Here is a 22,867-nt window from a genome sequence, read left to right as displayed (position 1 = left end):
AATAAATCACCGTTATTGCAAATTACTAACATAAATCATCACCAATTTCAATTTGGATTATTTGGCGGAAACGTGATTTTTCAATATGCAGTTTTTTTTTTCAGATCAAAGAGTAAGTAATAATATAGTGAAAAGGTTTAGTATTCCTAAAAGTTTACAAGTACATAGAAATAGAATAATATCTCTAAAAATGACTCCTTCAAACTTTTCTTTTATAGAAACGATTGTCTAGAAGACATGTTAAAAAAACTGAAAGCGGGTAAAACGTCAAGTGACCAGTGGCCGTAAACAAATGATTAAAAAACAAATTGAAGTTGAAAATTGAAATGGATTGAAATTGAAATGAATTCCGACATAACGAAATACATAAATGACTGTATGCGGTTTTCTTGACAAATAAGGAATCATCCATCATAAGTTAAAAAAGACTAGTTTGGTCGCTTATTGGTCAAAGTTTTGTTACTGTTTTAAACTGACAAAATACGACTATTCGTTCAGTGACAAATGTAAGGAATACTAGTTGTTCCAAAAAGTGATGGTATGTAAGAACAAAATTGTTCCTTAGTACCTTTTCCTTAGTACCGATGGATAAACTTTGCTGATTTGCAGAAAATATTTAAATTACGTTATTAAATCATAAAACATTAGATATCATATAATTTTCATATTATAACACATGTGGCATTGACAGCATCAACAATGAACGAAAGAGGTCATAATATGTAAGCCCCACCATGTTATTACTGTTGTCAAAATATGTAATGTAATTTTGTAGGTTGTTTGTTGCTGCCTCCGAGTAGAAGAGCAATGGCGAAGCGAAAGAAGGCTGCGACAAGGACTGTCGCGACGAGGCGCACTAGTCGGCGCGGGAAACAGACGAGTAGTGTCGCGCCTACTGAGGGCGAGCCCTCTGCGTCCGTCGAAGCCACAGCCGAAAATAACGAGCCTCCGTCTCCTCAGCCCAGTACCTCTGAGCTCCAGTCAGGATCCAATGATGACCACAATATCTCAGAATCACAACCATCAGAGATACAGGAGACAACCTCTAAACCCAACCCTGTTCCAATCATTTCATTGCACAAGAAGTTTGGCAAATACAGATGTTTGTTCAATAGTGATGATGCATTTCTTAGAAAATATGAAATTGGGAGTGATAGTGAAACCAACAGTAGTATGGAAATTAGAATAGTTGACCCATGTGCCAGCTCTGAGTCTGATTCAAATGCTGCAATAGATACACAATCAGATACAAACAGTGTTGTTTGTATCAGTCCAATGAACAGTGTTACAAATGTAGTGCAGTGTAGCTCAAGAGATATATCACCTTTGACTGTAATACATCAAGCCTCTGAAAATCATGAACGAGAGTTGGATGAGCAAAAAAATAGGGATCTGGAGTCTCCTTCAATATTAGATGATAATTCTCAAATCACTGATGATTTTGATGAAAAGATTGAGATCACAAGGAAAGAAAGCCCTGTGATGATTGAAACAGATGCTCTTTCAAAAGAAGCAATTTCATCTAAAAATCAAGATTTATGTCCACAATATAATGAAACTGATCATAGTATTCTTCTGGAGGATGACCAAGTGGACTACAATTGTGATGATGAGGAAATAATAACAGTTGTACAAATAGTTGAAGATGACAATCCAGAACTTTACTATGACATCAAAATAGATAGCCCAAAGGTTAATGCAGGAGAATTCGAACAAGAGCAAAGTAAAAAGTCTCAGGAGATAGATTTTCAGAGACATTTTCAGAATTTAAAATTGAATTCAATTGCTGAATCCACCTCTCCAATGGAATGTTCAGAAATTATTGATATTACAACACCATGTGGCACTCCAGATCTCCAACCACCCAAAGACAGTTTGAATGATCTGTTAATAAGACCAGATCCTAGTTTGACACCTAGTTCAACTCTATCAGACGATAGTAATTGTTCTCGGGCAGATCACATTCAAAACAACTCTAATGATTCAGCTGAGTCATCACCAACAGGGGTACGCAGGTCGAATCGTATAAAAACAATAAGTAATCTCAAACAAAAAACTAAAGGTTATGGTCTAGTAAAGACCCCACTGAAAAAGGCTCTGATAACTCAAACAAAGTTAAAATTAGAAGAAATTGGATCTGACAGTCAGGAGAAATTTAGTGATCAGGGTAACACAGCTCCAAATTCTCCTTCGTTTCCAGTTCCATCAGAGATGCCTGTAAAAGTAAAGTCTAGGTGGAGGCGGTCTAGTGAGTTAGAAATGGGAACAAACTCTCCTGCTAGCTCACCATTAGCTAGTCCAGGTCTGCCCCAACGTATGCCGGCTGTGAATGAAGGGAATGAAAGTGAAGAGCAGGAGTCTGTAGCTCTAAGTAAAGAAGCATATGATAAAATAATCGAAGACAGAATGAATCAGTACCAGCATTTAGATGAGAATGAGTATTTATGTGAAAGGATGATTAGTAAGGAAACTAAGAAAATGATCTGTGACTGTTTCATGACCAAAGAAGAGTTAGAACGCGGTGAACTAGCATGCGGTGAAGATTGTCTTAATAGACTACTTATGATTGAATGGTGAATATTGTAATTGAGATAAGGTTCAAATTTTGTTCCGTGATTTTTAAGCAGACTAATAATTAGAATTGTCAATACATTCCAGTAACTCCAGATGTCCTGTAGGAGATCGTTGTACAAATAGAAGGTTCCAGAAGAGAGAGAATGCTGCTATAAAAGTTTTCTATGCGGACAAAAAAGGCTGTGGAGTTGAAGCTAATGTGGACATACCAACGTAAGTAGTGTAAAACATGATAGCACAATCAATTTTGTGGTTAGACTGTTCATTATAGTCCAGAGCATGATATAAAAGTGCAATGCGAATGTTCAATCTTGAAATGCAGCTAATTATCCTCAAAACAACATGGCAACTTTTAATTGAAAAATATATATACATTTATGTAAATGCTGATATTTTTCATGGCTACTTTGTAAGGATTATTTTTGTGATAACCTTGATGGCTGTGACATTTACTATATATCTCCAGGCACTGAAAATGTGTCATAAGTAGTAAAATAATAAGTAGTTGTTCATGTCACTAAGTTACCATTATATGTTTATGATTCTGATTCCTCCAAAAATGACTACTATTTTTGGTTACTTATTGATTTAAGACATTGGATAAGAGTTGGGTTTTTTAGAGCTTCCTATATACATAGCAACTATGTCTAGTATGAATGTATTCACATTATATGAATGATTATGTGGTATTTCACAAAAAAAAATTCATTTGTCTTCTCTGACAGCACTTTGAAGCTTACACAGACTACTTAGTAAAATTTTGTCTAGTAGCCTTGTCAATTTTTTAAACCATAATTGCAAAATAATGTGTCATAGTAGAGTCGAGAGTCGAGTAGAGTAGTCAAGAGATAATATGTAGAAAATAAAATTAGTATTAAAGTTTTTTATTGCCCACAAGGACTGTTTTATTATGTTACCGACATGACATGATAAAAATGGTTACGTACGTTCTTACTAAATGCTGCTAACAATATGAGGAGAATAAGTAGAAAAATAAACACTTTACAGATTTTATTAGCAATTCTAATAAATGTTTTATCTCTGCAGCATGCACTTCTAGTTCATGCTTTACTTTCGTCTGTATGGACTTATCTATAATTGTTATTGAAACATTTTTATATTGCTATTTAACACCTGTTTAATCAATACCTTTTAGTGTTTTACTTTCGAATAAAAACTAATCAAGTGAAACAGGGTACTTTATCTTTGTCTTCAGAGTGACTGTTCCGTTAGTCTAGTAATTAATGACAAGGCCAGAGTATCTTTACAAAAATACATTGAGTATTTAAGGTCAGGATGTATGTAATTATTTTTGTCTTAGATCTGTATGTTATCCAATAGATAAATTCTGGTGGCCAGGTAGATATATGATATGTTGGATGATAAAGCTTTAAAACTAATTAATTTTCAGGGGTGAATTTCTGATGGAATATGTTGGGGAAGTACTAGATTATGAACAATTCTACAAACGCGCTCAAGCGTATTCGGATGAAAATAATCTCCATCACTACTTCATGTCTCTAAAAGGTGATACGGTAATAGATGCTACGATGAAGGGGAATATATCAAGATTTATCAATCACTCGTGCGATCCTAATGCTGAGACGCAGAAGTGGACCGTGAATGGAGAGCTGAGGATTGGATTCTTCAGTAAAAGAGATATTGTAGTCGGAGAGGAGATCACATTTGATTACCAGTTCCAGAGGTTTGGGTGAGTGGACTATATGTATCTATTCAAATATGTACTTGAGCATTACACATCACAAATTAAAAACAATAAAGGTAACATAAGTTAAAAAAAAAGAATCTAAGTTAGTGGCTTTAAGCAGCAATAAATAATAATTATTGTTTAAGAAAAGTTGGACTCATGGAAGATTTACATGTATAATTTTTTAGTGGCACTCAACACAATAAAAACTATTAAAATACTGATTATAAAACTTATTATAAAACTGAATACTTTATTAAAATAATAATAACAAAATTCTTTTTCATGGTCCTAGTAAATCTCTAAGAAATGAAAAGCAATTCAATCGTCAATATAGCTATGCAGTCAGTACAACCGCATCCCATACGCACATAGATAACGAATCACGACTTACAAATTAAATTGGGAACGTGTTGTTATTTGTTGTTATGTTATTGTTATTTATTATTATGTTATTGTTATTTATTGTTACATACTTATTCTTATTGTTTCCATACAGGAAGGTCGCTCAGCGCTGTTATTGCGGCACCGACAACTGTCGCGGCTGGATCGGTGGCGAACCTGACTCTGACGACGAATATGATGACGAGGTAAATCATACTCGTTCAAAATAATAATAAAAAACATTTAAAGTATTATTGTCGAATGTATTGGAAAATCACATAACTCACATGAACCTGAAAATATATAAATTGTCTTATTTAAAAACCATTTTATAAATTAGAAATGTTTTCTTTTATGTTTTGTCTTCGTTCAGTTTCCGTAAAAAAATGTCGTGAAATTAAAAACTAACTAACACGATTAATATTAAAAACAGGAGGAGGAAGATGTGTCCACGTCAAAGTCTAGTACGTCTGAAGGGGCGCAGTCCGAGTCGACGAGCGCGGAGCAGCCGCTGCCGAAGCCTCGTAAGCCGAAACGTGACCGCAAATATAAACCTAAGCCGCCCGAACTTGAACAGGACGCTGACGTAAGCAAAAACCGTTTTTACTAACTAATTCAAGTCACTAATTCAAATTTTCATTTAACAATCTAAGTCATATTTCAAGTAACGTCAGACAGTGGACAGGTCATCAATCTGAGAACTGCTTAACGTACCATATATACACATTTGTAGATTTCTTAATAAAAATCATACATGAGAGTAAAATAATTAAAAAATATTACGCACCCAAAACTCATTGATAATGAGAAATATGACATAAAGGGCCCTTTTTAGTCCTGAAAAAATTTGTAATTGAATTTCTGTTAGAACTAAAAATATGAAAATAATTTGCAGATTGAAGAAGATTTAGAAGCATTAAATCGCACTGGCGTGAAGAATCAATCGCATACGTTGCGGCTTTCTCGTACAGTTGTCCGTGCCAAGGGACGAAAAGCGCAGATAGCTTTACTAAGACTGCTCAGAGACGCAGATCTGCCATGTCGAAGACTATTCTTGGACTACAGGGGTCTGAGATTATTGGCGCCTTGGTGTACTGATGCTCCGTTAGACTTCAAGTACGTAGTGTTTTGAAATTTTTTTTGAGAGCTTCATTTTGACAGGTTTACAAACAATGATGTTCAGTTATTAAACCACTATATCGTCGTTGTCAAACCAAAATCTGCTAAGTGCACTTTTTGAGATTTTTACTTTTTGACCTTTTCATTATAGTTCACAGCCCTATCTACCATATAAACAAAACTGTTATGTGTCTATAGCTTTAATATTTATCTATGAAAGCTATATTTATATAGTTCTTAAAAATTCACCATCATATAAAATGTTATACAAAAATGTTTTTAAACTCGTTAATTCAAAATAGAGTACATAGCAGATTTTGGTTTGACAGCGACGATATGCAGTTTATAACTGATATTTTATATTTATTTCAAATTGATTTGTGATCCTGCTGTCGTCACGAATAGCACCATATAAATATAACAGACATATTACATTCTGAAATCAAACCATTTAGTCTACAAAACAAATTATCAATTAAACAATCAATCATTTGCCTTTTCAGATTGGAAATGCTGCAGACAGTAGATCGGTTGCCAATCCCGAACAAGACACTGGTTCAAGAAAGCCGTTTCTTTATAATTGTGGAGCGTTGGTTGAGTACGGCGGACACTCTACCAGATAACAATGTATTCATTGATGAAGCCACCGGTAATATACGAAATTAAATAAAAATGTAGGATCAGTAAAATCGACAACAAACAAAACCATAATGTTTGAAACCTAATTTACAAAAAGGGTAATAAAAAATATAAACGGTTGAGTGCCTCAAAACTGAAAAAATATTAAATTTCAGGTTTGCCCATTGACTTACCAAATGGACCAAATCCAGAATCTGCTGTGAGTCCAGACAAGATAAAGGAAAATATGAACATCGTCGAGAAAATAAAGGATCTATCGAGCCAATTGCTTGAACGATGGTCCAGTTTAAAGGTATGTGATATATTTTTTTACACTTTTGCTGAACGAAATACTGAAGTGTTATGTTATGTTATGGTAAAACAACACATTTGAAGTATAGGAAGTAACAAATAATTTTACAACAATTCACTTTTTATTTCAGGAAGTTTTTAAAATACCTAAGAAAGAGAGAATACAACAAATGAAAGAACATGAACGTCAAGCTAATGTAGAACGACGTGCTGCTGACTCGAGCGGTTCCAGAGATAGGGATAGAGAAAGAGATAGAAGAGAAGAGAGAGATAGGGAAAGAGAAAAGGAAAGGGAACGCGATAGAGAAAGGGAAAGAGAACGAGAACGTGACAGGGAACGTGAACGGGAAAAGGAGAAAGAGAGAGAAAGAGACAGACATAGGGAGAGAGAAAGAGACCGTGACAGGGATAGAGATAGAGATGACAGGGATAGAAGAAAAAGAAGAGTTAGTCCCGAGGGAAGGAGAAGTATTCGGTGAGCTATATATATTACTTAATGAAACCACAGTAGATTTATTCAGAATGTGATATGTAGATATACAAACTGAGTGTCGTTAGTTTCTTGAGACTACATGATTCCATCTTTGTCTGTCCCTGTCTTATGCCGTTGTTCGAGTCTAGTAACTGCCGCCTTTGAGGCATAACTTTATGTCACAATGTCAGTTGCATTCTTATAGGTTTAGATGGAGTTAATTCTTAAGATGAAGCTAAAACATTTTACGTATTTTGAAACTGTCTCTTTCACAAACTAAACCTACACCCTTAAATTATATCTTTTGAAAATTCGCTTTTAGGGAAGTTAAAATATAAATAAATTAGAACACAATGTAACATAATTGAAAATCAATTCTTAGGCGGCATTTACCTTTCCTTTAAATTGCAGGTCCGCTAATAAAAACTTAACCAATTAATACTATCAGTATTAATGCTTAGATTAGCAAAGGACAATGCCCATTTTCTATGGGCGTTTGGGCCCCTAAAAAAAGTTGTCGGGTGATGATGATTTTAACTTAATTTGATAGACAAAAAAATGTCGTTTCATATTCAGAAAACGATTTTTATATTCTCACCCAGGTTTAAGAGAAATCTGTTTTTTTCTGCAGCTAAAATTAAGTTGTTAATTGTTTTCTTCGAAATCAATAATCGCTCTCATCATTATTTACAGTATTAAATAAGTTAATTGTGGTTAATGTTGCTAGAAATAAGCCCTTACGTACATTTTATTATTATTATATCCTCATAATAATAATAAAATGAAATGAAATCCGGAAGCCGGCAACGATATTGTTGTTGTTGTTTTTAAATTCGCCAACAAGCAGGCAAAGAGCGTAGCCTATACAGCCTAGTCGTAGTTATATTTTTTATGTTAATAAAAATCCGGTGTATTTCTTTTTATTGCTTTTTGGGAGTTTTAACGTCAACTTGATGAATAGCACATTGAGTGAGCGTGAATTTCCGCAGACCTTTTATCTTGAAAAAAAAACAGTCACTGCTATGTTAGCCACAGTTTTATTCCAATGCCTTGACGTTTAATACACAAAACAACACCCAATTTGTATATTATACATCACAATAAGCTATTAAAAAAACATTAAAATAAAACTTCAAGTGACGCTTCACTCGGGTTGCTGCCAAAACTCTGATCATATATAATAAGAATAGAGTAATGGTAGGCCATTGAGATTTTTACTAATGGAATCATTAATATCTAAAATATTAAATAATTCATGGTTTTAAGTAATAATTATTATTACAATACATAAATATTGAATTGAACAACAATAAACTAAAAAGTCTGTGAATTATAACCATTAGCTATTTTTTTTAATTTGTTGTTCAAGTCACAGACAACTCTTTCGTTTGTCAGCATATAGGTTTACTATAAGGCTGTATGGGCTAATTTTCCCTTTGTTTATTGGCGAATTTAAAAACTATGGCACTCAGTTTTGGGATGTTATCAAATAAGTAATTTATTTTTTTGTAAAACAATGCCAGGGTGAAAGAAATGTTGATACATAAACTAAACAACATGAAAAAATAAGGCATAGTTTTTCAAGTACAAATAGTTTTGTCATGAAGTTGGCCCACTTTTGGGCATTGTCCTTTATATTGTAAGCAATATAAACCTAACGGCTTAGTTAAGTATTTACAAGCTGGAATTGTAATAATTTTTCCATGTACCATCCGGCTTTGGAATGAGCTCCCCTTCACGGTGTTTCCTGAGCGCTATGACATGCCCTTCTTTAAACGAGGCTTGTGGAGAGTTTTTTAACTGGCTTCAAAAAAGGAGGATGTCAATTCGACTATGTTTTTTTTATGTTTCTGACCTCATAATTTTTGACTGGTTGAATCGATTTTGATGATTCTTTTTTTATTAGAAAGCTGACGCTTCCCGTGTGGTCCCATTTCAATTTAGTCCAGTTCTGATAATGGTATCTAAGAGAAAACCATATAAGTCTTAAATTTGCATTATGTACGTGCGCGACAAATAGATGAATAACTCAATATCACGCCAACCGATTATTGTTTTTTTAGTGTATATTAATTTGTTTTGGAAAAACCTTTTTTTTTATTTGAAGTCTGTTTTTGTTAAAGTATGTCTATTTACAATTATTTTTTACTAGCTGACCCGGCTGACTTCGTAGTACCTCAATCGATAAATAAAAGACCTAAACTTTTGTATAAAATAAATTTAAAACAAACAAAAGAAATTCGTCCGATGGGGGGGACATCAAAGGGAAAACAAAATTGTTATTTTTATTTATTTTCCGAGCGTTTTAGACCTTCTCTGGACTTCCACAAATAATTCAAGACCAAAATTAGCCAAATCGGTCGAGCCGTTCTCGAGTTTTAGCAAGACTAACGAACAGCAAATCATTTTTATATAAATAGATAGATTTTACAAGGTAATCTTGTCGCGTTCTGCCTCGTTCCCTTTTCGCCCTCCTTTATGTGTATGTCAATAATTGGATGTAACTTGCAGTTTAAGTGAAAGAGTACTGGCGGCCGTGCCTCCCATGTCGAAGGAGGAACGCAGACGGGCGTTCGCGGAGGCGGCCGCCGCGGCCGAGGAGACGCGCCGCCAGCGGGAGCAGCGCCCGCCGTGGCCCGGCTACTGGCCCCACGAACAGTTCTCGCCGGTAATGAAAATTTAAAAAAAATCTAAGATTGAAAAAAATACAATCTAATATTTAAAAAAAAGACATGCCCGCTGAGTTTCTTGCCAGTACTTCTCAAGACGGAGGCTAGTTTTTTGTAAATTGGCGGTAGTTATTTTTGACGTTCAACAAGTATGTACTTTCATTAATGTTGTTTTTTTTTATTTGATTTGATTTGAATGGACATCGAATACGACAACTAATAATATATTTTAGCTTCTTGGCGGGAACGCGAGGAGTGAAGTTTTGTGATTTGTTATTATTATGTCTATAAACTGCAGGTTTAAATGTGTAATAACGGTGGTTTCGTAAATGTTTATTATCTGTGAAAGTGCACAAATGTAAAAAAATTAAACAAAGCCGCTGGACGTAACTTCTCGGGATCCTCCAAAAAGTGCAGTGAAAAATTTCAGTAAATGACCACCATTTTATTGAGATTATTTTTCATCCCGTATCATCTCATCTCATTTCATTATTTTCATCCCAATTGATTAATGTCTTAAATTAATCATCTTCATTTTATTTAATTTCACTCCCTATTATCATTTTTCATAAAAATAAGAATATAAATTTAAATAAGACATGACCTAAAGGTCTTAGTTACCAGGTCATAAAATCCCTTAAAAAAATTATATATTTTACGGCTGTCTGGTGTAGTGGTAAGTGACATATACTACACAAAGAGGTCGCGGGTTCGAATCCCGCCAAGGGAGGATATTTGTATGATAAATTATATAAAATGTCTTTTCCAGGGTTATGGATGTATATTAAATATATGTATATGTGTAATAAAAATCTTACATTTATTTCCGTTATCTGGTACCTGTAACACAAATTCTTTACGAACTTAGCACGGGACCAGTTAACGTAGCATGATTGTTAGTAAATTTTAAGAAAAAAAAATTTTTGGACATTAACGTTTTACAATTTTGTTTTCACGTGTACCGTAAAATGCAATTTATAAGTATTAGAGTGTTTAGAAGTCTCTCAAACACTAAAAGTATTACGTCCTTTTCTACTACTGAAAGCGAAGTCTGAATTTCTTACTTTTTTTTTTATTAACGATAAGAACCTCAATTTTGTGATTCAGATTCACAAGAACTCGTTACAACTCGTGTTGTGTAATCTGTCTGGTATACAAAACAAAAAACAAGTAAAGATAATTTTTTTTTGTTTTTTTTCTACCATTCTGATAGCCTTAAAAGCCTATTTCAGCTTCTCCTTGACGTGTAGGTGAGCTTACGGGGCTCAAACCGAAGTGTTGCTAACACTGGCCCTAGCAAGAGCCGTGCTTCGCAAAATCTACCACCGGATCGGAAACGCGACCCACTGAGAAGATCCGGCGAAAAACTCAGTGGGCTAATTCTTACACGGCACTACTCTTAAATTCTAATAGTACTAAGTTTGCTGATCTATACTACTCAAGATATTCCTGTTTTGTACATTTGTGTATTATATATTTAAGTGAAATGTTATATTTAGCAGATGTTTCCCGGTGGAATGATGGGCAATGGGAACATGATGGGCGGCATGATGCCGAACATGCCGGCCAACATGTTGGGCTGCGTGCCTGACCTCCCTCAGGACTGGATGCAGCAGCACGAGTTTCCACCGCCGGGCTTCTGTCCCCCCTTCCCGCCTGCTCAGCCCTTCTGTATGCCGCAAGCTAAGTAAGGAATCCTCATTCTCTCAATCTGATAAATTCCCGTGAGAATGGTTTGGTAAACATTTCAATTTCAGTTTTATTTTTATATAATTACTAGCTGACCCGGCAGACTTCGTAGTGCCTCAACCGATAAATAAAAGATCTAAACTTTTGTATAAAATAAATAAATAAAAAAACAAAAGAAATCCGTCCGGGGGGGGGGGGGACGGGGACGACACATCAAAGGAAAACCAAAATTGTTATTTTTATTTAATTCTAAGCATTTTCATATTTATCTACCTTTTAAACCTTCTCTGGACTTCCACAAATGTTTTAAGACCAAAACTTGCCAAATCGGTCCAGCCGCTCTCGAGTTTTAGCGAGACTAACGAACAGCAATTCATTTTTATATATATCGATTTTGGAATACTCGAATTTCGTTTGTTACGGCTTATAACGAAAAACAAAAAGGATTTCAATAATTATACAATGTAATTCGGTTAGAAACAATATTGTTGCGTGTTTGTTGAAGCTAATAAAATTTATATAATGGCAGCATGAACCCATTTGAACAACGTTCAGTGGTTATTGAGATAAGGTCTTACATATATTTACTTTATTTCATGCAAATTCTGTAAAAAACATTTTTTTTTTTTTTTTTTTTATTACTAAATGGGTGGACGAGCTCACAGCCCACCTGGTGTTTAGTGGTTACTGGAGCCCATAGACATCTACGACGTAAATGCGCCACCCACCTTGAGATGTAAGTTCTAAGGTCTCAAGTATAGTTACAACGGCTGCCCCACCCTTCAAACCGAAACGCATTACTGCTTCACGGCTGAAATAGGCAGGGCGGTGGTACCTACCCGCACATACTCAAAAGAGGTCCTACCACCAGTATACAATAAATACCATAAGTTTTTTCTGTAGTTCCTTATTAGGAAATGTTTTATTTCATAGCCTTTTAGAAATCACTTATGGTTTTTATCTTGTGTTGGTTTTCAAAGAATTTACACTATTTGACATTTTGAGATTTGCAAATATATACTTACACCACTTTCTGTAAATCCTGTGACGTTATCTACTATCGAAATTAAAACATATTTTACGCTAAAAGATAATCTAAAAACTAATTCGAAAATGTGTTCCACAAAAAAGTGGAGTTTTCACATAAGATAACCTGGTTTGAGGCTATAGTAATGCTATAGTATTGCTCTGTTAGTCTTTGTAAACATTGAATAAATAAATATTTCAATAAAGAAGAGTTTTAAAATGCACTCATCATCATCCAATCAATCATATGAGGCCGTCAGCGCAAAAGTGGCCTAAGCTTACCATAGTTATTATGGAGCAGATGTTTTAAGTTTTCATGAATTTGAATTTAAAAAAACAATACGCGCTAAAATAATGTTTTCAAAGCCATCTGTTATCTATGGGTGAAACTATGGATAGGTCGGTTTTGCACCAAAACTGATTATATTTTAAATAAATTGAAATATACACATAAGCATTATTATGAAAAATTGAGGGTTAGGCCACTTTTGCGCTGACGGCCTCATATAAACACCGATTTTATTGCATTTTCAGTATGATGGGTATGAGCGGCTTCGGTGTTGGCGGCTTCATGTACGGACAGCAGATGGCGCCGTTCCCGCAGCCACAAGAACCGCCGCTACCGGTAATTATATGCAGCATTTTATTGCAGCATTTACAAATAAGAAATACTGAGTAAATTAACCCATAGACACAGCCCACTGAGTTTCTCGCCGGATCTTCTCAGTGGGTCGCGTTTCCGATCCGGTGGTAGATTCTGCGAAGCACTGCTCTTGCTAGGGCCAGTGTTAGCAACACTCCCGGTTTGAGCCCAGTGAGCTCACCTACACGTCAAGAAGAAGCTGAAATAGCCTCTGAATAGCCTCTCAAGGCTATCAGCATTGGTAAGAAAGAAAAAAAAGAATTATATGATGTTAAGGAGATATCGATGCCAAGCATATAAGACGTCCGGTGCATTCGTGTTGAAGCGATGCACCGGTGTTCGAATCCCGCAGGCGGGTACCAATTTTTCTAATGAAATACGTACTCAACAAATGTTCATGATTGACTTCCACGGTGAAGGAATAATATCGTGTAATAAAAATGAAACCCGCAAAATTATAATTTGCGTAATTACTGGTGGTAGTACCTCTTGGGAGTCCGCACGGGTAGGTACCACCACCCCGCCTATTTCCGCCGTGAAGCAGTAATGCGTTTCGGTTCGAAGGGTGGGGTAGCCGTTGTAACTATACTGAGATCTTAGAACTTATATCTCGAGGTGGGTGGCGCATTTACGTTGTAGATGTCTACGGGCTCCAGTAACCACTTAACACCAGGTGGGCTGTGAGCTCGTCCATCCAACTAAGCAATAAAAAAAAAAAGCAAAACTGAATTTGCTTGTTTGTTTGTATATTTAATATAATAATAATAATAATAAATAAGCGGTTTACACAACAAGAATACTTTTAAAAACCATGAAATAAAATATGCAAGTGTATTATCAATGGCCCGAAGAGATATTGGTGTTATTCCGTAGGTATTTGAGGTCAGTCGGAATTCAACATGTCCTCCGCTCGAGTAATAATAGATTAATGCGTGGCCATCTTGTTTCTTTAGCGCTTCGACGAATAAGGTACGCGTCCATTGACCTGCGTTGGACGCACCGCACGCGACTTATTTTATTTTGTATTTTTTGCTCATAAATGCCGGCGTACGGTACGGATAGTGGACGCAGCACTATGTGAAATCATACAAAGCAAAATAAAGTCCGTTATGTGCGGCCAGTCCGGCGCGGGCCAATGGTCGCGTACCTGTAAGATGCGGCGGCGACATGTTGCAAGGGGCGTGGCTTAACCGGCTTTGCACACGGCACTCGGATGACGGTGCTGTGTTGACTCGGCACGCTGTCCACAGAGCGCGCCGGTGCCCGCGGCGCCGCCCCCCGCGCCCCGGCCGCCGACGCTGAGCGACACGGGCGAGGTGCTGCTGCCGTCGCAGTGGCGCAGCACGGTGGACCCGCGCGGCCGCACCTACTACTACCACGTCAAGCTGCGCCAGCCGCAGTGGTACCCGCCGCCGCTGCCGCCCTCGCCGCCGCCCGGTAACTGTACTACTGCGGTTACAATACTATCTAGTCTTATGCATTTATTCACATCTTAATTCAAAGTGTTCTCAGCAAATGAGACGGGGGAAAAATCCGATAACGGATGGCATTGCTAATCTATACCATAAAAAAAAAAACTACTAATATTATTATAAAGCTGAAGAGTTTGTTTGTTTGAACGCGCTAATCTCAGGAACTACTGGTGCGATTTGAAAAATTATTTCAGTGTTAGATAGCCCATTTGTTGAGGAAGGCTATATAACATCACTCTAAGATCAATACAAGCGGAGCACCAATAAAGAATGTTTCAAAATCGGGTTTTTTTCCCCTTTTGAGAGCTTCCGCTGCGTGCGCTGCAGAAACGGTTAAAGTTTCGCTAAAATAATGTATGACTGTTCCCCTTTGAAAGATCTAAAAAAAGTCCGGGACAGCATATGTCTATATGTTAAGTTTGCTCATAATAACGTTTTTTAAACTAACTAAAGTTCTCAAATAAAGCATTATTTGTGAACTATTACACGCGGACGAAGTCGCGGGCAAAAGCTAGTGATTTTTGATATGATTACGGAAAAATACTTTTTAGATTTTAATTGAATATGTAGAACAGTAAATAGAATTTAATACAAATATTTTAATAGAATATTTGGTTTAAAAAAACAATTAATGCAAATGTCAGTCGAGGTCAATGCCCTGTGTGGTCATGGGTCCTCTAGCTTTATACACCACACTGCAATATTAAAAAGAAAGGTAATTAATTATATTGCTTACTTCCTTACTTACATGTAAAACACTTTTCAAAAGTTTAGGACAGTATAAATGATAGAAACTTTTTATTCCAAGCAGAGGACAGTTCATCGGACGAAGAGGAGCAATTGAACAGCTCTTTGGACAGTCCGCTGGTGATGCGACATGCTAAAGGGAAACTTGTTGAAGGGGTCAATGGTATATATGAAGGTAAATAAATTAATATCTTCAACAACATTGTAAATAGGTTTTTTTTTCATATGCTGTACATTTATTAGCTTTTTGAACTGTGTATAATATTTTTGAATGTAATGAAATTTATGAAGTTAGTGTTCGCCTTTTTTCGAGGCATTCGATGTTGTACGTATTAAAGTAATTGATCAAGTTTTATTACCTAAAGTATCAAAATTCACAGTTCGAATTGCTGTCCCCACCAGTAAGGCGCCTTCGTTGTGTCTATTCCCGTCGTGTTGAAATCACGCATGTCAGTTCCAAGGATAGAATAACTTTTATCATACCTCATGTCTTAAAGATCACGTTATGGTATCTTCGAACTCCGCTAGCCGAATAGCAGATGTGATTCTAGCTTTTAAAATCAAGCATAGTTTGATTAAAATTATAACCCCAAATAATTAGTAGTCTTATCGTAGTAGTACACAAAGGAATCTTTATAGATTTTTTTGACGTGACAACGTCTTATAATTCGATGGAGCCGGCTGCACGCACGAAAAAACATGACTCATTGAGGCGTTCCATTTAAGGCTTGAAGTGCAAGCGAGAGCGCGCAACGAGCGACAAAGAGGCACAATCGGCCTCCGCGTTCGGCAGCGTTCGACATCTATCTCTCTCCTACTTGAGTGAGCGATGCGTCCGCGTGGACAGCTGCTATACAATAATACATTTACATGTTTTCGTCAAGTATGAAGTTCAGTCAAAAGTGAATGTGGTGTCAATTGTTTAGAGCAACGATAATTGCGATAATTGAAAATGAAACCATTCCATCAGTATTTTCTTATGACGTCACGTTCAGTTATCGTCAGTAAACCGACTTTACAGACAACCGATTTTTTTTGTATTCAATAAACATACTACAACATTTGCATGTCTCGTTCTTAAGAAAATGCTATTCTTGGTGGTGATTTTATCTGAGTCAGTTTCTTCTTCTTTTTCTCCCTTATCTTATCCCACTAGGTGGGGTCGACACAGCTAATTATTCTATTCCATTCTCTTCTATCAGCCATCTTCTCAACATTCACTCCTCTCTCTCTCTCAAATCGTCATTCACACATTCCGTCCATGTCTTCTTCGGTCGACCTCTTCCCTTGCACCTTGCACTACCATTTCCATACATCTCCTAGTCACAGGCACCTTCTCTCTGCGCATCACATGTCCTTTGTTGATTACCGGGGCTACTTTTACCCTTCCTCTGATATACTCATTCTTTTTCTTTTTATTTAACTTAATTGATGTTAATTAATTGAGACATTTTGTACTCAGTTCGAAAATAATACTGAAGGTTTTGATTTGTTGCAGTAATCAAAGAAGATGCTCAGAATGGTTTGATACCGGAGCACGCACTTCTTCACATGAGGCCAAGGAAACGAAGAGTTGGATTAGTTTCAGAAAGACCTATAAGTGTAAGCTTTGTTTTTATTCACTTTGAAATTAATTATTAGGTTTGCCTTTTGTCTATAAATGCTACCCCAAAGTTTTAATATATCTGCTTTCGATAGGGGCATGTGTCACCTATATTATATTTAATTTAGTATTATATAGTACTGTATATAAGGAGTTAAAACAGACTGCCCAAGACCAATGTAAAGGATTTGATTCGAGCCTTATACCCCAGCAGAGGGTAACAGGAAGGAAAGAATAGATATAGTATATTATGTATATGTATTATTATATAGTATATTTATTATGTTGAATTAGATTATTTATGAAATTATTTTTAGCCTTCGTGAATTTTAGTGGCTCGATTTTTGTTCTTAAAGTTGTAAGACAAGAATTGACTATATTCTTCGTATGTAATGGACCGACTTTAATAAACTCAAACCTTGTCTTGGATTATTATAATAATTACGTACATGAACAATGATGATGATCGAATTCTTTCACTGAGAAAAACATTTTTATTAAGTTTAAATATTTTTTGTAATTCCACAGCCTCGTACGGAAGAGGACAAATTAGCAGGAAAATTAGAAATCAAACGATATAAACAGACTAAAGAGAAACTTCGAAGACGTCGTGAGAAATTACTGCAGAAGGTAATGCTGGCTTCCGGGAAACTCAAACTCAGACCTGGACAGGCAAAATTACCCGTGAGTACAATACTATTTCTTTTTTACCGTCAATGACTTACTTGTACGCTTATGCTGCTTAGGTCGGCTGGTCATTTGAAGGCGAAATTGTCATTTAATTGACAAATACAAATTTACTAGTTTAGCACGGTATGAGATACGAGCATCGTTATGAGATTGCCTTGTCTCCGCTACGGGCATTAATCGTGATGAAGGTTCTCATGATTAAGATGTACCTCTAAATAGATATCACTGGTGGTAGGACCTTTTGTGAGTCCGCGCGGGTGGGTATCACCACCCTGTCAATTTCTGCCGTGAAGCAATAAGGCGTTTCGGTTTGAAGGGTGGGGTCGCCATTGTAACTAAACTTGAGATCTTAGAACTTATATCTCAAGGTGGGTGGCGCATTTACATTCTGGATGTCTGGGCTCCAGTAACCACTTAACACCAGGTGGGCTGTGAGCTCGTCCACCCACCTAAGCAATAAAAAAAACGGTTGTTTGTAAAATCGGTTTACTGACGATAATTGAATGTGACAACGTCATAAGAAAATACTGATGGAATGGTTTCATTTTTCAAAAGAAATTTTTAATTTTATTTGTTTGATAGATATTTTGTATGGACAATTGACACCACATTCACTTTTGACTGAACTTCATACTTGACGAAAACATGTAAATGTATTATTGTATAGCAGCTGTCCACGCGGACGCATCGCTCACTCAAGTAGGAGAGAGATAGATGTCGAACGCTGCCGAACGCGGAGGCCGATTGTGCCTCTTTGTCGCTCGTTGCGCGCTCTCGCTTGCACTTCAAGCCTTAAATGGAACGCCTCAATGAGTCATGTTTTTTCGTGCGTGCAGCCGGCTCCATCGAATTATAAGACGTTGTCACGTCAAATAAATAAAAAAAAATTCGCGAAAACACTTGAATTAATTTAAACATAGTAAAATATTATCTAACTTTCCACAGCTGTTAGACTTATCCGAGATAGACAGCGGGAGTGAATCGGATTCGGACGAGGCGGAGAAGTTGTGCTCTGGGTCGGCGAGCGTGCCTCCCGCTGTCCCCGCGCCCCCCGCCCCCGCCCCCGCCGCCGTGAGCGCGGAGACGTCGCGGCGCATCAAGGAGCAGTTCCGCAGCGCGATGGCGGGCGTCATGGTGCAGCACCTCAACCCGTACCGCCACTCGGACGCGCCGGCCGGCAGGATCACGTGCACCGCTGACTTTAAACACCTCGCCAGAAAGGTGAGGCACCATGTTTTCAATTTTAAATTAATAAAACCTCATCATTTCGTGTGGTTGATGTGAAACGCAGCCAGTTCCCGTAAATATGATAATTAACATACGCCGATTACACTACTGTCAATGGATCTGATAAATAATATGATAAATAAATATACAAACATGTATTAAGTAAACTACAAAAATAAAAAAATAAATGAATAAATAAATATAGTGAAGTCAAAAGATCCAGAGTGCAGAAACTTATGTTTAAAAAAACTTTAATAGTTAATATAATAAGTTTTTTTTTAAATGTTTGGTAAACAATACAATAAACGTTGCACAAGAGTCCCTTGTGTTATGGGTGCCAGAAACATGCAAGGCAAGAACATGATACACTCAGAGCCGAAAATCCACTTTTACAAAATTAAATATGAAACGTATGAAAAATATAATTCAAAGCAATAAACTTTTTTACGTTTTTCACTTTCAGTTAACACACTTCGTAATGTTGAAAGAACTGAAACATTGCCGCTCCGTCGAGGAACTTGTCGTCACCGATTCTGTACGATCTAAAGCGAAGACTTTCGTCAAAAAATACATGGCCAAGTTCGGTCCGGTGTACAAACGGCCACCCGAGGAAGCAGACTAGGTACGTCACTGCACAGATTAGGGCATAACAATTAGTACACGTCAGTGTCATGTGACAGCAAACGTCACATCGTTCGACACATCCCGCCAGTGCTCGGTGTGAATCCACTGTTTTAACTTCATTTGAAGTGTGAGGTTGAAAACTAGACTTGTAATTATTTTGAACAAAGAAAATTGATTGAAGAATTTTCCAATGGATGATGATAGCCTTTTTGTAAATTTTGCCTTCGTTTAAAATAGAATGAAGCAGATGAAAATATTGTTTTGTAATGATTCAATGTGAAAGATAAAAGATCCTTCGTATATATGACATGTAAGAGTTATTAGGTGCAAATCAAAGTCGATGTAAAAAAGTTAGTTAGTTCAATTCACTCAAACGAAATCATTTGAAATGAAGTTACGTTTTCATATCGACACCGTCACAAGATGGAGTCAAGGTTTACATATAATTGAAAATAAACAGCCATCACATTTTGTAAATTTTTAATTTATTGGCAAGTTTCAAAGCCGACATTTCCTAGTTTGCATTTAAGCAAAAGCCACTGCTTACAGTCAATTAATAAGTGAATATAGTTGTGCAAAAATCTACAATTCATTATGAATGCTGAAATTTAGATTGTGAACACATAGTGAGAGGATACTATGGATGGTTTGATAATAAAATAGTGCCTTTGTATATTAATAGAGTTGGTTTCTATAGTCCTGTCATAAATGACCACAGTCATTGGAATGGTGTGCAGTATTTTAAACTTGTCTTTGCATAACTGTATTCACGTAAGAATTAAAACGATATTCATATAAGAGAAGAATAGAAGTCTTCTTCTAGTGTATCATAGCATTTGGCTAATAGAATAAGAGTTAATAGTAAATTTAAACAGAGTACATTATCATTTCAATTAGCAATAACTTTGTAATGAAGGCTATAATTATTTTGATGTAATAAGAAAATTAAATGGATGTGTGTTGCATATTGATTGAAGTCTGTTACAGCTTGATGATGCAACCTCAATGAGGTTCAGTGCAGTTTTAGACTAGTTTATGTGAATAGCTTTATCGAGACCAGAACCTCGCACATGTGTATGGAAACACATAATTTGTTCAAAATATTGGCATTTTGTTTTGTGTAAATGTAGTAATTTGCAGTCTTAACTTAAATTGTATTTAGTCAAATGAATGCGTGACAAAAATAATTTAGAAGCCAGTCTTTTCATTTTTAGTTTTATCTAATAAATACAACTCGCGTTTCATCATGTAGACATAATTTTCAGTTTTAAACAGAAATACAAAAAAAAATTGAATATTAATCACACAATGTCAGTTTTGAACAAATTGTTTCCCGATTGAAAAGAAAGTGGATTGTTTCTATCTCCTAGATGCTAAGTGGAACATACACAGAAGTACACATTAAATTTATTTTACTAAAATGACTTGAAACAGAATAAATAATGTTATTGTATTAATTTAGAAATTTATCTGAGAATTTTATACATGTATTGCATAAGAATGAATATTAGATTATATTTTAAAGCATAATTGAGGGTGGAATGGTTCAAACCTTTGAAATATTAAAAAATAATTGAAATTAAGCCGCTCAATTTTATTAGCTATTAGAATCAGACAATTTATAAAAAGTCTCGAATATAGTAAGAATAGCAAAGCATGAATTCAATAGCAAAATCAAAATTTCAATTACATAATATCACATTTCATAATATTTCGTATAAAGTACCTGAAGAATCAGAGTGTAACGTACAGTGGGTTGCAAAAATGCATTAAAATTTGAGTAAATTGTATGATCAATTTAACATTACCAAGTATATTTGGTTACTATTGATCCTATTCATGTTAAAAATTATTAATGGTATTATTATTTTATTGTAAAAATGTGATGTAATTTATGATACACGTGTTATATAAATGATTAATATATTTTTTGGAAGTATAATACAATACATTTATTGTATAAAACAACCAATGCTATCTTTATTTTTTTTTAATTCAGGATGAAATTTCATAATTCATAGATCATAAAATTTTGTATGTAGTTCTGCAACCAATTGTACATCTCGTTAATAATTTAATTTTCATCAAATAAATCTAGAATATTTATGTTTAAAACACTTATTTTTAAACTGAAAAAATTGTAACAGATTTGAGGGCAATGATTTGTTAGTGATTCCAAAAGCGAGTGACATTGTATGCGGTTTAGATATACATGCACGAATGTTGTAAAAGTGTGTTTCATATCGTTTGACCTGTGTGCTTAGTGCGAGTTATTTAACGTTCTCGATAGCGTCAAAGTTAGCCCAATTTTGTATGCAGTTGGAACAGCGCCCCTAGCGGCAAACGTAGGCAAACGTTCCAAAATATGAGCTAACTTTTACGCTATCGAGAACGTTAAAAAACTCTCACTAAGCACACTGATGAAGCTCGTGTCGGTGAACACATGAAATTTTCCTACCAAACTATGTATTGATTTTAGATTTGTAATTATGTGCTGACTGTATGAAATCGTAAACGTTTAATATATAAAAACATTTTATGTAAGTTTCTCTGATGCCCTTTCTATAAGTGTGTGTAAATATTGTAAATATACCTCGTGTCGTGTTATCAAAGAGCGATTAATATTTTTAAGCAAGGGATTGTAAGCGCTGTGCGATATTTGAGCCTGTACCCAGGTCGATGAATGTCACTAGAATCGAAGCCGATGGAACAAATAAAGTTATTTCTTTTAAAGTTATGTTTTTTATTCACTACGAATCTTTCACTTTCTCTGATGCGAAGGTGTTGTGAATATTCTTGTATATGGACGGAAGAAAACGGAATTGTCTTAACTTGAAAAACCCAACTTTACACCAGAGCTGTAAAACTATTTAAAAAATTCATGATTCATTATTTATATATAAATAGAAAGTTGAAAATGGGTATGAAATTTGATGAAAAAATTAATCTTAGAAAAACGAGACCTAGACTGTCCCAGACCATTTGTTCGAAACGGTAATTTATTTATACAAGAATATGGTAAAAAGTTAGCCCAAAATGTAAGTTACGACGACATTTCCGGTTCCTCCCGTCAATATGTAAGTAAATTTCTTCTGTCATAAGTAGGTTTCATACTTCAGTGGTCATAAGCATAGATTATACACTTAATATATTCGAGTCATAAGCTTAACTGTCTTTTAATATAAAAATGATGGAAGATTTTAGCTTTACAAATTAGTTTTGTATTAGGTACCAAAAATGTGCAGGGATTCGATTAGTTATAGAGAATCCCCAAGTGAAGATTGCGAAGC

The 22,867-nt window shown here is 35.6% G+C and overlaps 1 protein-coding gene across 3 annotated transcripts; it reads left to right on the top strand.

The window, feature by feature from the left end:
• Positions 1 to 251: 251 nt before the first annotated feature.
• On the top strand, positions 252 to 22,310 carry LOC101738271 (histone-lysine N-methyltransferase SETD2). 3 transcript variants are annotated; one of them, XM_012694567.4, is made up of 19 exons: positions 252 to 538; positions 776 to 2,573; positions 2,659 to 2,787; positions 3,986 to 4,285; positions 4,782 to 4,872; positions 5,100 to 5,252; positions 5,562 to 5,782; positions 6,289 to 6,434; positions 6,580 to 6,716; positions 6,847 to 7,190; positions 9,699 to 9,855; positions 11,356 to 11,543; positions 13,106 to 13,196; positions 14,465 to 14,651; positions 15,495 to 15,608; positions 16,932 to 17,035; positions 17,565 to 17,720; positions 18,672 to 18,947; positions 19,417 to 22,310. In XM_012694567.4, the coding sequence occupies exons 2-19, from the start codon at positions 808 to 810 to the stop codon at positions 19,573 to 19,575; spliced, it is 4,719 nt and encodes a 1,572-aa protein (XP_012550021.2). In that variant the 5' UTR covers positions 252 to 538; positions 776 to 807; the 3' UTR covers positions 19,576 to 22,310. The 3 variants fall into 3 exon arrangements, with proteins under 3 accessions (XP_012550021.2, XP_012550022.2, XP_004931047.3); XM_012694568.4 differs by having other exon boundaries at positions 305 to 538; positions 15,498 to 15,608; XM_004930990.5 differs by having other exon boundaries at positions 306 to 538; positions 11,359 to 11,543.
• Positions 22,311 to 22,867: the final 557 nt, after the last annotated feature.

Source organism: Bombyx mori, chromosome 4 (genome assembly GCF_030269925.1).
Source record: "Bombyx mori chromosome 4, ASM3026992v2".
Lineage (NCBI taxonomy): Eukaryota > Metazoa > Arthropoda > Insecta > Lepidoptera > Bombycidae > Bombyx > Bombyx mori.
The sequence above is the reverse complement of the archived record's forward strand: the minus strand, read 5'-3'. Positions and strand labels throughout refer to the sequence as shown.